The sequence below is a fragment of the Leucopleurus acutus genome (genome assembly GCF_964270905.1).
Source record: "Leucopleurus acutus genome assembly, chromosome: 2".
Taxonomy (NCBI): domain Eukaryota; kingdom Metazoa; phylum Chordata; class Mammalia; order Artiodactyla; family Delphinidae; genus Leucopleurus; species Leucopleurus acutus.
Window position 1 is genome coordinate 186,178,756 of NC_139143.1, and position 15,261 is coordinate 186,194,016.

The following is a 15,261-nucleotide window of genomic DNA, read 5'->3' on the forward strand; positions in this document are numbered from 1 at the left end:
GGCACTGATTTTATCTGTTCTCTACATGGGGTTCCTTATATACTCACTTACCAGCTACTTCCTGAGGAGTGAGATGCTATTGTGGCCCGAGGTACTGGGAATTAGCAGAGAACAAAGGTCACACCCTCCTGGAATCTCTGGTTTTGTACCGGTATGTGTGCAGGAGAAGTAACAACACAACCCCTTTGTGGCATCTACTGAGCACCCGACACTGTCCTGAGCATTTTACACATGACTGGTTTGATCACACAGGAACCTACCTGGTGGGTACTGTTGCTGTCCCCAGTTTACGGGTGAGGAAACTGAGGCCAAGGGAAGCCAGGTAATCTGCCCCACGTCCCAGGCTGACTGCCTGTGGTCGGGAGGAGTAGCAGAGAAAAGAAGAAGGAAGTGGGGGGCTAGAGGGCAGAGCAGCAGATGCAGTTATAATTGGAGGAGGAAACATTTGAAGAGGCCTGAAGCGAGGGACCTTGTCAGGGCATTTGAGAGGTCAAAGCTATTTTATTTTATTATTATTTTTTTGCGGTACGCGGGCCTCTCACTGTTGTGGCCTCTCCCGCCGCGGAGCACAGGCTCCGGATGCGCAGGCTCAGCGGCCACGGGCCCAGCCGCTCCGCGGCATGTGGGATCTTCCCGGACCGGGGCACGAACCCGTGTCCCCTGCATCGGCAGGCGGACTCCCAACCACTGCGCCACCAGGGGAGCCCTCAAAGCTATTTTAATTATATTAAGATATGACTTGCCTTTTCCTCATTTTCTCATGAGTGTGCAGCGGAGTTCTCTAGAGGCTGCATGACGTGTCATAAGCAGCATATTGGCTGCAGGAGTGGCGGTGAGAACCCAGCTATCTTCTACTAAGCCAGAAGGTGAAAGGGTTTGCAAAAGTGTAAAACATTGCCAGTCTTCTTAGTAAACTCTGTTTTAAAAAATATAGTTATTTTCATTAAAATATTATGATAACTTACAATGGGTTTTTTTTAATGACTTAATAAATACTAACATTTTTCTTAGTTTTAACTTCCAGCACAGTAAATACTGATAGATAGATGGGCCCCACCTAAGCCAAAGCTGTGTGGGGTCCTCAGTACCTTTGGTGTAGACAGGTTCTGAGAGCACAGGCCTGTGTGAGAAGCGGTCCCCCAGCCACCGTGGGAAGGAAGAGTCAGTGCAGGAGGCAAGGATGAAGCGGTTACTTGGCTTTTGTAGTAGATCTAAGTGGGCAGCAGAGAGGATGAGAAATGGCTGCGTCTGGGTTTATTTTGTGGGTGTGGATTTTTAAAGAATGTGGAAAAATACCCGTAACATAAAATTTCCCATTGTAACCATTTTTTTTTTTTTTTTTGTGGTACGCGGGCCTCTCACTGTTGGGGCCTCTCCCGTTGCAGAGCACAGGCTCCGGACGCGCAGGCTCAGCGACCATGGCTCACGGGCCCAGCCGCTCCGCGGCATGTGGGATCCTCCCGGACCGGTGCACAAACCCGTGTCCCCTGCATCGGCAGGCGGACCCTCAACCACTGCACCACCAGGGAGGCCCTGTAACCATTTTTAAGTGTGCAAGTCAGTAGTTTTGAGTTTGTTCTTTCATACTGTTGTGCAACCAACTCCTGGAACTCTTTTCGTCTTGCAAAACCGAAACTCTCTACCCTTTAACCCACTCCCCGTGGGTCTGGGTTTACTTTGAAAATGAAGGCGGAAGGATTTGCTCTTGGCTTGGATGCAGCGTGTGTAAAGTGTCTGGTGGATGCGTCATTAAGCAGAGAGATGGTAGCTTTTTTTTCCGCCTTGCAGACATAGGCCTACACACGTCTGCCCGTTCGGGATTTCACATGTGAGCGCACTGCTCCTCCAGTAGGTCACGAGGGAGTTAAGTGCAGGTGAGGCTCAGGTGCTTCTTAACCTCACCTTCTCCCATCATCACATAACAGCAAAAAAAGTATTATCACATCATGGTCACATTGTATTAAAGATGGTTAAACATTTAAATTTATTTTCAGTTACTTCTGTGTTGACTTAAACTTACGGAAGAGAATCTGGGTAGTTAATTCAAGAAATAGGCACCAACTATGTGGAAAGAAAGTTTCGTAACATCCCTTTTAATCAGATCAGCTTCAGGAGTCGTTGCGGTGGTTAACTACATAGCCTGAGGTTATAATGTGAACATTCAGAAGGTGAAAGGAAAAGGAAAATGGAAAGGTTCCAACTGTGAGATGAGCCCAAAACAAGCTGGTGGAGATAGGAACCCGGGGAGGGGCTTGGTGGCCACAACCAGGGAAAGTCGCAGTACAGACCCCCACTGGGGGCAAAGCCCGGGGCAGAACGAAATGGACAGAAACTACAAATTCATTTTCTCAGGTAAGCAGACTGCCAGAGCAGATGTTCTTACCTTAAAAACAAAAGTAACAGTGCTAGTGCCTAATTGAGTAGGAAAAACACTTCTCCAATTATCTACCCCAGCCCTGTGGGTTGTGGGGTGTCCCTGGTTCATAAAAGAGGCAATTGAGATCAGGAGAGGTCAGTTATATGCTCCAGGTCACGCAGCAAATAACAGAGGAGAGCTGGACTCTGAGTGCAGGCTGGCCCAATCCCAAAGGGGTGGTTGTTGTTTTTTTTTTTTTTTGGCTGCGCTGGGTCTTCGTTGCTGCGCGCGGGCTTTCTCTAGTTGTGGCGAGCGGGGGCTACTCTTCGTTGCGGTGCACGGGCTTCTCATTGCGGTGGCTTCTCTTGTTGCGGAGCACGGGCTTTAGGCGCGGGGGCTTCAGTAGTTGTAGCACGCGGGCTCGGTAGTTGTGGCTCGCGGGCTCTGGAGCGCAGGCTCAGTAGTTGTGGTGCACGGGCTTAGTTGCTCTGCAGCATGTGGGATCTTCCCGGAGCAGGGCTCGAACCGGTGTTTCCTGCATTGGCAGGGGGATTCTTAACCACTGTGCCACCAGGGAAATCCCGAAAGGGGTTTTTTCTTGAACACGGCGTTTTCAGTCAAGTTTTTCAGAAATTTTGCATTTTCTTTTCTTTTTTTTTTTTTTGCGGTACGCGGGCCTCTCACTGTTGTGGCCTCTCCCGTTGCGGAGCAGAGGCTCCAGACGCGCAGGCTCAGCGGCCATGGCTCATGGGCCCAGCCGCTCCGCGGCATGTGGGATCTTCCCGGACCGGGGCACGAACCCGTGTCCCCTGCATCGTCAGGCAGACTCTCAGCCACTGCGCCACCAGGGAAGCCCTCATTTTCTTTTAATACCTCATATTTGTAATTTTATATTCATAAGTCTTGTTTCACCTCTTTTATGTTTTTGTTTGTAATGCTAATTTTAAATAAATAATGTATTATTATTGTTATAAAGAAATAACATTTTTAAATTGAAATATAGTTGATTTACAATATTAGTTTCAGGTGTACAACATAGTGGTTCAGTATTTTTTAGATTACACTCCTTTAAAGATTACACTCCTAGGGACTTCCCTGATGGTGCAGTTGTTAAGAATCCGTCTGCCAATGCAGGGGACACGGGTTTGAGCCCTGGTCGGGGAAGATCCCACATGCTGCGGAGCAACTAAGCCCGTGTGCTGCAACTGCTGAGCCCGTGCTCTAGAGCCCGCGAGCCACAACTGCTGAGCCCGTGCTCCACAATGAGAAGCCACCGCAGTGAGAAGCCTATGCACCGCAACGAAGAATAGCCCCTGCTTGCCACAACTAGAGAGAGCCTGCACACAGCAACGAAGACCCCAAAGCAGCCAAAAATAAATAAATAAATTTAAAAAAATTAAAAAAAATAAAGTTTTACCTAATAATGGCTATATTTCTCTGTGCCGTACAATATATTCTTGTTGCGTATCTATTTTATACATAGTAGTTTGTACGTCTTTAAAAAGTTTTTTTTTTGAAGTATGGTTGATTTACAATGTGTTAGTTTCTGGTTTACAGCAAAGTGATTCTGTCTTTTTATATATATATATAAAATGTGTATATATATATATTCTTTTATATATATGTTCTTTATATATTAGGTTGGCCAAGAAGTTCATTCGCGGTTTTCCATAACATCTTACAGAAAAATCCATACAAACTTTTTGTCCAACCAAATATATTATTCTTTCTCAGATTCTTTTCCATTATAGTTTATTAGAAGATACTGAATATAGTTCCCTGTGCTATGCAGTAGGACCTTGTTTATTTTGTATCTCTTAATCCAAGAAACAACATATTTTATTTGTAACTTTTCTAAGAGAGGCAGAAAACAGAGATAGTAAGATATGATACCGTCCATAACCATCAGTCTTTTTTCTTTCTTTCAATTTCTAGAGCAATTTATTTCTTATTTTTGGTTGCTTCATGGCCTCAGATAATTTCTACATCACTTTAGAATTTCATCCCATTTGGGCGTTGATATCAAACTTGGCCACAAAAAATAGCAGCGTGGCCTTCCGAACTCATGAGAGTTTTATTGTTTTAATAATGGATGTGTGTCTTCAAAAGCAGTCGAGTTGAAAATAATAATTCTAACCTGGCCTATGTCCTTTCTCCTTTTTCTGTTTTTGAACACAGTCAACAAGCACAAGCCGTGGCTGGAGCCCACGTATCACGGCTTAGTTACGGAGAGTGACAGCACCGTGCTCCTCGACCCGCCACTGATCGCCCTGGACAAAGATGCACCTCTGCGCTTTGCAGGTACCAGCGTGTCTTTGTTCACTCCCCATGAGCTTGGGCTTGTGGGAAACATTTCACACATCCCCTTTGGGTTGTTTCTGAGCCTTTCTGAGAATGTCTTGATAGCGAAGGGTTGTGTATGGCCCCCACGTACCATTTTTTTTTCCTTTTAATTTTAAGAGTTGGGGTACCTGACCCCCCCCCCCAAAAGCCGGTACTTGTTGAAAAGCAAAATATTTAATTGCATCACTGTGTTGCTTGTCTGGATGTAACCAGAGAGAGAGCATCTAGACCAGTGCATCTCAAACTTCAGCATTCATGCAGAGCACAGGGATCGTGTTAAAATGCAACCTTAAAAAAAAAAAATGCAAGTTTAGATACAGTGGGTCTGGGAGGACCTGGGATTCTGCCTTTCTAACCTGTTCCCTGGTGCTACTGGTCCATGCACGGCGAGGATCTAGGTAATTACGGCTCAAGATTTTCCTTACACTGCCTAGGTTTTAGTTACCTGAAAAGACTTATTTAAAGACATTGAGCAATCTTTTATAAATGAATTCTTTGGGCTTAGATTTTACTTTCAGTAAATTTTTAACGTGAGTTACTTCATAAGATTGTCAGCGAAGTGTTTATAGGGACAAATCTCTAGGGTTGCTTTGGAGATTTGCTGCTTTGCTAGCATTCAGTAGCACTTTGCAAATCAGAACTGTCCTTGCTTTACGTCGGGGCCATAGTAACTTCCTTAACTGGTGGAGGAACGGGCTGCTTCACCCTTTCTTTGTCAGAATTGACTGTCAATTCTGATAGTCAGAATTGACGTCGCGAAGTTAATTTTTAAAGAGCAGTTTCTGCATGATGTTTCTCCAGAACAAAATTTCTGTTTGTTCTGTTTGCCTCGGGACAAATGAGAAAAATTCAGTAGCTCTTGTAGATCATTCCGTACGTTAAATTTCATATGGTAGATGGCGGCAGTGATGTGAGGCTGCCTCTGAAGAGCTATTTAAAAAATGAAGTTGTTCTTCTTTCCGTTCAAGTGCCACATCCCATTTCCAGGAAAGTAACCCGAGAAGCAGCTTATGGTATTGGAGTCAGTTCCAGTTAGTTTTACTTGTTTATTGGTTTTTAGACAGAAATCCAGTTAGATGGATGGTAGAGGAAGCGCTCTGTGCTAGGCGTAGTGTCTGTCTGGTAGCCAAGGGGATTTTTTTGTTTGTTTGTTCCCCCCCACCCCCAATGTAAAATCATTTTTAGCATTACCTAGTGGTTTCCTCTGTGAATAGCTAGATTTTTGAGTGTTTGCATATACATATATACACACACTTTGCATGCGACACCTTTGGTTATTATATGCGGTTCCTCCTTATGGGTGTGATGTTTCAGTGCCTTGTAAATAACCTTGATGGGGTTATCTAGCTCATGTTTCTGAGGGGACTTGTACATCTCTGACATCTCACACGTTCTGAGAAGTGATTGCTGTCAGGAGTTTTGTATTTACTCCCCCAGGCCTCTCTTTATGAATTCTCATCTGTGTCCAGTCCTGTTGCTGGTGGAGCTCTGTCCTATTACATCACTCGTGATATATAACACTTATAAAGCATTTTGTGTCCCAGGCACTGTTGTAAGTGCTTTACAAATACGCATTTGTGTTTAATCCACAGCAACCTTTTGAGGTAAGTATGCTTCCTGCCACCCCTGTTTTAAAAAAAGAGGAAGCCGAGGCACAGAGCTGCTAACTTTGCTCTGGGTCACACAGCTAGTATGTGGCAGAGGCCAGATTCCAGCCCAGGCAGGATGGCTCTTCGCTCTGGTGCTGTATGTGGCACCACAGGAAGGTACAAAGGAAGGGAAGTAGGAAATGAAATGTACAGTGAATGCTAACTTTGAAGTCATATTAAAAAGTTACTTAGTTTTTCTTTCTCATTGGATTTAATTTTATTGGGTCATTTATCAAAACTTTATTACTGTGAATGAAATAATACTTATAAAGTTTTATGTTTTTAGAGATTCTCAGGTATTTTTTTATTGGTGTGCCAAAGTTACATATTGGGATTTTAAAAAACGATATAGAGAAACACTTTAGAGCCAAGTATAGTGGTAACTTGATTGTATTTGCCATAGTGGACAGAAAAAGTAAGTATTTTCCTTCTGGAGATTTTCACAGGGGAGCACAGTTGCTCTTATATTCTATTTTTAAAAATACAATTCATGTACCATAATGTATGCAGTTGTTAAAGTGTACAGTTCACTGGTTTTTAGTATATTCATAAGATTGTCCAGCCATCAGCCACTGTCTAGTTCCACAACATTTCATCTCCCCCAGAAGAAGCCCTTGCACCTGCTAGCAATCACTCCCCTTGGCCACCACTAGTCTACTCCTTGTTTATGGGTTTGCCTTTTCTGGGTATTTCATATAAATACAACATGTGGCTTTTTGTGACTAGCGTCTTTCACTTAGCATGATGATTTGAAGGTTCACCCATGTTGTGGCATGCCCTTCATTCCTTTTTATTGCCAAATAATATTTCGATGTACGGATGGACCACATTTCATTCATTCGTCCATCAGTAATGGGCATCAGAATTGTTTGCACTTTGTGGTGATTGTGAATAATGCTGCTGTGAACATTCGTGTACGAGTTTCTGTGTGGACATCAGTTTTCAGTTCTCTTGGTTATGCACCCAGGGGTGGAATTGATGCTCATCTACTCTTCCTGAAGCATGGTCCTCATCCTACCAAAGTGAGTAGCTGCACAGTCCAGGGAAGGGAACACCTGTCTCCTTCCCTCTTCTGTTGCCATGGTACCCATCCAACTACCCATCCAGCTGCTATACAGAACACTGCCCCTACGAGGCTGTAGCAGACGGGTACGGAGGAAAACAGACCCTAGAGTCAGCAGCCTGTGCTTGAATCCTGGCTCTGAAACTTACTGGCTGTGTGGCTTTGGGCAAATTACGTAAAATCTCTGTGCCTCACTTTTCATCTCTTGTAAAATGAGGATAATATCACATACCTTACAGGGTTTGGGGAATATTAACTTATTTATGTATAAATATGAAGAGCTTAAAACAATGCCTGCTGTGTAGTAGGTACTGTGTACAGTGTTTGCTGCTGCTGTTATGAACCTTTTAAAAATATTTCTTTACTTGACGTTCTGTGAGAACTGTTTTTCCATCTTTCTCTAATAGTCTTCATAGTGTTCCATTTTCTCACTGATTTCTTAAATAACTTTTGTGTAAAGCAGAGGCTAGGTCTGGAGCCTTATTTTGATCTTAGGTTGGTTTTGGTGGCAACGTTGAGTTTATTTTAACACCATGATGATGGTGGTGGTGGAGGCAGCGGGCACATCTGACATTTATTGAGCTCTTCAGCGTGGCCAAGGGTGTTCTCAGGGCTCTGCACAGTTACTCTGTCTGATTCCTTCCAGCAATCTCACGCGGTGGGTACTCTCATGCCCCCATTTTCCATATAAAGAAACAGAGACTCAGAGCATGCCTGTCAGCAGCATGACTCCTGTATTCTCCATTTAATCCCTGGTCCCTAGACCAGCACCTGGGACTAGTTGACACTTCCATAGATATTTGTAGAAGGAACGAGTGAGTTTGCTCAAGATTGCACAGCTCACAAACAGCCGCGCTGCCTTCGAGCCAGGCGGTCAGACTGCTGCGTGATTCTTAGTTTCACCGGGTCAGCTCTCGTGATATTGACTTCACCACGTTGTAAACATTCTGGTCCACAGTCTCATCCCATCACAGGACCTGTGTGTGGGTAACCACAGGAGATTACTCATGCAGCCTCCGAAATAATTACCTGTGTAATGTGGGAAGCCTGGTCACCAAAGTGTGTTGTAAGTTGTCACTCATCAGACATTCATGTGAAGCCCACAGGGTCTGGCCCACATTGTTTTCTTGGGGGTAAAACTAAGAGAATAAAGTCTTGCTCTTTGTCATGTATTTTAGGAAATCGAAACGACTCAATTCCTTACTCAGCCCCTTTTCTTAATCTGCTGAAAGCCTGAGTAGAGGTGAGGGTAAGAACATGTATTGTACGTTTTATATATTTAATGGGGAGCTAAAAGCTGGGACCACTTCACAGGCCACGTTGTTGCTGTTTTGACGGTTACCCCTTCTTCACTGCCTGTATCGGAAGCTGAACACCCTGCACTCCCCACCCCCCTCCCCCTTTTTTTTTTTTTTTTTTTTTTTTTTTGCGGTACGCGGGCCTCTCACAGCCGCGGCCCCTCCCGTTGCGGAGCACAGGCTCCGGACGCGCAGGCCCAGCGGCCGTGGCTCACGGGCCCAGCTGCTCCGCGGCATGTGGGATCTTCCCAGACTGGGGCACGAACCCGCGTTCCCCGCCTCGGCAGGCGGACTCTCAACTCTCAACTGCACCACCAGGGAAGCCCCCCGTCCCCCTTTTTGAAGCTCTTCCCTTTAGTAGGTGGTTCCAGAAGCATTCTTTTTCCTGCCTTCCTAGACTGAGTACAGACATTCTACACGATTAGTTAAAACAATTATGATACGAATGGAATCCAAAAGAAATTTCAGGGTGAGAACGGGAAGTTTACTTTTGTTGATATTAGAACCAGCTCAGATCTGTGCTGCTTTTCTCCATAGGGCTTCACTACCACACGTCTGCCCAGTTTTGCTTTTTCAGCATGTGCAGCTGGGCTGGCGTTGTGTTTGCAGCAATGAGTTGGATGTGTTAGGTTAAGCCACATGAAAATGCCATTTTTGCACGTTGAAAATGTCAAAATATTTGAAAAAATGGAATGTCAGAAATTTTATGTGATTCAGCCTAGCATAAGGCAATAATCAGTTGAGTAGCAGTTTTAACTAGGTAAGGATCCGGATGTCAGGACAGAAACTTCTTATTAACAGTTACTGACTAGAGTGAACTCATGTTGGATGCATTTGCCTCCAGGAAAGGTTTGAGATCAATAATCATTAGATATGAGGTAGCTTTGCTAAGTCTTCCAGAGAATGCAAAAAAGCATTTCTCAAAACACTGATCATCTAGGTGGGAAGGCAAAACCAGCGTTGTCAGAGAGTTAAGCAGGGTTGCCAGGATGTTTATAGTTCAGTGTCAGGTGAGAGAGGCAGAGCAGTGTGGACTGTAGTTCATGAAAAGGCAAGGTGATGGGGGTTAAAAAAGGAAAGGGGGGCTTCCCCGGTGGTGCAGTGGTTGAGAATCTGCCTGCCAATGCAGGGGACACGGACTCGAGCCCTGGTCTGGGAGGATCCCAAATGCCACAGAGCGGCTGGGCCCATGAGCCACAACTACTGAGCCTGTGCGTCTGGAGCCTGTGCTCCGCAACAAGAGAGGCCGCGATAGTGAGAGGCCCGCGCACCGTGATGAAGCGTGGCCCCCGCTTGCCGCAACTAGAGAAAGCCCTCGCACAGAAATGAAAGACTCAACACAGCCAAAAATAAATAAATAAATTAAAAAAAAAAAAAAAAAGGAAAGGAGGTGATTTTCAAAGGTAGGCTTGAGCTCCTGTCAAGGATGGGAAGGAGGTCCAAGGGCAGTGAAGGGCGGAGGGGAGGCTGGGGCAGAGGTGGGAGCTGGCAGGGCTTCCAAAGAGGTGGGTGAATAGTTAGCTCGTGTGGCTTGTGGAGGAGCAGAGGGTTGGAAGTGAGCTCAGGGCTGCACGGTTTCTGTTGTTAAGTTGAATGGACGGGGTGTTACCTTGCACGTGGTTTTCTAATCAAGTTTGTGTCCTGACATCGGATCCATACTTATTTAAAACGGCTACTCAGCTGATTACTGCCTTATACCAGGCTGAATCACGTAAAATTCCTGAAATTCCATTTTCTCAAATATTTTGACATTTTCAACATACAGAAATGGCGTATTCATGTGGCTTAACCTAATACATTCATCTAGATGGTCCTGGGGCCCATCCGTTGAGTGCAGGTTCCCCTGTTCGACTCTTGCCTGTGTGAGTCTGTACTTGCAGGAGCACAGTTTAGAAATCTGTAACCAGCCCGTGAGGTTTGGAAACCACTGATGGGCCAGTCTCTCAAGTACGCACTGCAGCCCATCTGCATTGGAGCCACCTGGCAGTGCTTATTAGATTACTGAGCTCTGCCTCAGAGCTGCTGAGTCAGAAGTTCTGGGAATGGGACCTGGCAGACTACATTTTCAACGAGCTTCTGAGGCAGTTCTTGGCACACTGAAATTTGAGAACCATTGCAGCAGTCTGAGGAGCTTGGAGGACATAACCCTTGGGTGTATGCTTTTTGTACTTTTAAGGTATCTTGAAAACCTATTCTGATTAGAGCCACACGTGAGCTTGTTCTAGAAACAAGCCTGGACCAGTAAACAAGGAAGTCAAAAGTCGCCATAAATAAGAGTCAGCCTGGATGTCCAGCTGGTGGGTGTGGAGAGACGCCAAGGAGAGACAAGTGGGTTAGGGAGGAGAGTTGGATTAGCGGGGACGTTGTAGTGGACACTTGCTGCTCAGGAAGTGTCCGTTTTCCCTTAACAGCCCCTGGTCTCTTTCCTGTTGGGTCCAGGTCGGTGGCTGTACAGCCCATCACCCTGCTTTCCCCAGCCAGGCACACGCATGAGCCTAGCAGGGCCGACCGGATGCTCCCTCTTGGGATGTGAATATCGAGCAGAGGGACAAAGGCGCTGATACCAGGTGTGGTCACATTCATTCCTGTCCAGACCATTTTGCTCTGGGACTGTTGTGGCTCCTCTTTGCTGGTCTCTCAAGCTGCCTTGGTTTCTGACAGTTTCCTAAGTCCCTTTCTCTGGCCTGCAGTCAATTCCATGAGTTCCCAGTGGCTCTTCAGTGAAGGCCCTTTCGCTGAGTTAGCTGGAATGGATAGCTGTTGCCACCAGAGGACCCTAAGTGGGTTGTTTTTTTTTTTTTTTCTTTTTCCCCCACGTCACGGCTTGTGGGATCTCAATTCCCTGACCAGGGACCAAACCTGCTTTCCCCTGCAGTGAAAGCGTGGAGTCCTAACCACTGGACCTCCAGGGGCTTCCCCGAGCCCTAAATGTTGGAGTGGCGCCCGTGATCTCCATTAGCAGTGTGGTGTGAGGGCAGGACGGCACCAGAGCTGGTGAGGCTGCAGGAGAGGCTCTAGAGACACCCCTCTCGTTTGGGGAAGAGTTTGAGACCAAATTCAGATTTGGAAGAAGACGGAGAAAGAATGCCAGGCCAGCCAGAAACCAAAGGGACAGAAGAGAAAACACTGTCGGCCAAGAACCTGGATGCAGCTGGATGGCGAGAAGTCATATCTCTACTTTGCTGCGTTCACCCATTGTTATATTTTTATGTTTTGCTTTTTAAAAATTCTTTTGACTATTTTAGATGATCTAAAGGGAATGAAGAGTGGAGAGAGACAGGGGAGGGTTTGGTGCATTCTGAGGCCATCACAGCTAGAGGGGTCGTCCAGGAAACCTGGTGGGGCGTTTCAGATATGACGGGATTCATCTAGCGGAGCAACGGTACGTGGTCTGGATTGAGTGGGAAGGAACAGGACAGAAAGAAAACAAAACGAGAGGTGATTTTTGAGGGATCCTTCTTTGCTGAGGTTGGGAGAAGGCTGAGTCTGGGAGAGCAGCCAGAGGATGCAGAGGGCAGAGGTGCACTTTCTGTGTGATCACCATGGTGCAGCTCCACCTGATACATGCGGCTCCCACGTAACCACACGTATGTAACGGTCATACGTGTGTCACTAGAACTGTACGCACAAGTGTGAAGGAGAGGGGAGAAGAATGAATCAACGACCACTTGAAAGTTTAGAAAGATCAGCTCCCAGGAGAGTTATTGACAGAAATTGGTCCCTGGTTTGGCGGAGGAAAATCATACACTGAACGAGAGGCAGTAGGATACTCCCTATGAAAATATCCAAGGGATATTATTGTTCATTTTGTTGGCTGTGTAATGTGATTGTAGTTATGTTAAAGAGAAAGGTCTTTATCTGCATCCAGTGAATGTGGGGCTTTAAAATCCTCCAGCAAACAAACAAGCGAGAAGTTTGCTTGGGATAAACAGGCCAAACACCTTTTCCGTGAATCTCCTCCTCTTTTCTCTGCACCTCAGTTCCCTAAAGGGCACCATCAGCTGAAAACCCGGGCGTTCCTCCCAACCCTCTCACTCTCTCTGCCCAGTGGGCTGCAAAGTCCTGTCCATCCTCCTGAAATCCCTTAAATATTTCCTGCTGACACCGCCTAAGTCTAGCCCTCATCAGATCTCATCTGAAATACTGCAGTCGCTTTCACTCATTCACTCGCCCCTCGCCTGTTCCAGTCGGATCCGTCTTCCTCATTAGAATCGGGGTCCCCGGTTGGACGAGTAGATGGACCCCAAGAAATGCGTGTACTAGCCAGTGTGCAGACGATGGCTTAGAAGACCCAGCAGAGACATGAGGGCCACGCAGGTGGTACGGAAAGCCCAGGTCTGCCCCGGGTGAACTTCATGCTGCTCCTGTTGCATCAAGCTGCCAGCCGGCGAGATGGTTTTAAATCATTCCAGGCAAAAGGACCCAGTTGACCTAGCTGTGTAATGAGCACCGTGGATCTGAGGCACCAGGTCCTAATGATGTAGCCCATTTGAGTAGTGACTTAGGTACAATCGGTGGGGTATGTGGCAAAGGTAACACATGTATGTTTTTGCTGTTCTCGTTGTAAATAGTTCCTGTCTTCTAGAGAGCAGCCTGGAAATACATGAGTTTCAGAATAACGTCTATTCTTAGATTTGATAATCATCCGTTTGAGGTGTTATTCCGTAACAAATCGTGGTAGAGGCACGTGTTCAAAGTGGAAGTACAACCCCCCATTCCTCCCTCTGGACCTTCCTTCCATGGTTTCTCCCCATGTCGGCTGAAGGCAACTTCATCCTTTGCAGTTTCTCACTCAGAATCCCTCAGCCTTGGCCTTACTTTCAAAACCCATCTGACCACTTCCCAGCGTCCCGTGTCCTCCCTGCTGTGTCCTTCAGCATCTCTGCCTGGGTCACTCCAGCATCCACCTTTGCCCTCTGACAGACGTATTTTCGGCACAGCAGTCAGATGGATTCTTTCAGACTATGAGCCATATTTATTTATTTCTCTGCTCAGAACCCTCCAGTCATGCCCTCCTCACTTGGGGGAGAAGCAGCAATTGTGTAGTAGCTGCCGTAGCTTCAGGTTGCTTGTCTGTATCTCACCTCATCTTTTGTCCTCCCCTGTGCTCAGCCACTGAGCAGCGCACACCTCCTTGTTCCTGAGCCGGGCCAGGCCCAGGTCTGCCTCAGGACCTTTGTACTCACTGTTCCCTCTCTGTGGAACTCTTCCCCAGATGAGCATGTGGTTTGCTCCCTTAGTTTCCTCTGGTTTCTACTCTGACATTACCTTATCAATACAGCCTTTCCCGGACACCTGAAGTATCGACTGGAAACACCCCGGTGCTTTCCTACCCTCGGAGTCCTCCCTCCCCCTCCTCCTAGCCTGATAGCCTGAAGGAGTGACTGAGGGAGTTTCAGCTTTTGGCAAACAGTTCCACTCTCCTCATAATCTCAGAAGCAGTCTCAAGGACATTGCCTGAATGATGAGTGTCTTTAAACTCTTACTCAGCAATGCACCAAGTAGGCGGCATCACCCAGGTCAGACGCTTCGTCCCAGGGTCTTAAATCTCACTTCCCTACACAGCCGCCTTGTCGGCAAAGCACGTGCCGTCGCGGTGAGCGATGTGGGGCGGCCTCACAGTTTCCTCTTCGGAACAGCAAACTCCAAGTCAAAAACCGAGACGTTACCTGTGAATTCAAGCAGGGCAACCTGATTGACCTTAACGCGTACTATGCTGTGTTAGTACCTTAACGCGTAGTATGCTGTGTTGGTACCTTAACATGTACTATGCTGTGTTAGTATACACCCGAAAAGTGTGAATGCAAGCTAGTGACTTAGCGTTCTGGAAAACAGTTAGACGCAGCTGTTGTGCTCATGGTGGATTCCAGAGCAGTGATCAGCCAGCCTTTCTGTCAAAAGCTGGTAGCGAGATTTCGAGGCTTTGCAGCCCACAGGGTCTCTTTGGCAGTGACCCAGCTGTGCCACTGTCGGGGGAGGGGAAAGCAGCCCTAGGCGAGACATTAGTAGGTCTGTGTCCTGATAAAACATTACTTGTGGACACTGAAGTTTGAATTTCATGTACTTTTCTCGTGTCCTGAAGTGATACACAGGAGCCGTTTCAGCTCGCAGGCCCTGGCTGGGCTTGACCTGCGGGTCTGCCCCCACCACTCTGAGCAGTGCTGTCCCGTAGAGCTTGTGATGGTGGTGGGATTCCCTGTCCACGTCTCCATTCAGTAGTTACTAGTCACGTGTGCCCGTTGAGCCCTTGAAATGCAGCCACTGCGACCGAGGAACTGAGTTTTTAATATCACGCACTAAAATATGAATTTTAGTTCAATTTTTAGCAGCCCCACGTGGCTAGTGGCTCCGGTACCGGGCAGCACAGATCTGGAGAGAGCCTGTGTATGTGCCCAGGAAGCAGGACAGAAGGACCCACCGTAGCCTTGTTCATACACAGCAAAACACTGGAGTTACGGTGTGTTCACACAATAGAAAATAATTACAGTGACAGCAAACGTTCGCGGAGCGCTTGCTTTGTGCCGGGCAATGTTTTAAGCGCTTATGTTTTAA

At 46.7% G+C, this 15,261-nt stretch overlaps 1 protein-coding gene across 3 annotated transcripts in view; it reads left to right on the forward strand.

Moving 5' to 3' along the window:
* CLSTN1 (calsyntenin 1) overlaps window positions 1–15,261 on the forward strand; it is a 79,776-nt gene that overhangs the window by 34,741 nt on the left and 29,774 nt on the right. For all 3 annotated transcript variants that reach the window (XM_082865417.1, XM_082865419.1, XM_082865418.1), the window contains exon 2: window positions 4,535–4,657. In XM_082865417.1, coding sequence (XP_082721543.1) covers window positions 4,535–4,657 — 123 coding nt within the window. The remainder of the gene's footprint in view (window positions 1–4,534; window positions 4,658–15,261) is intronic.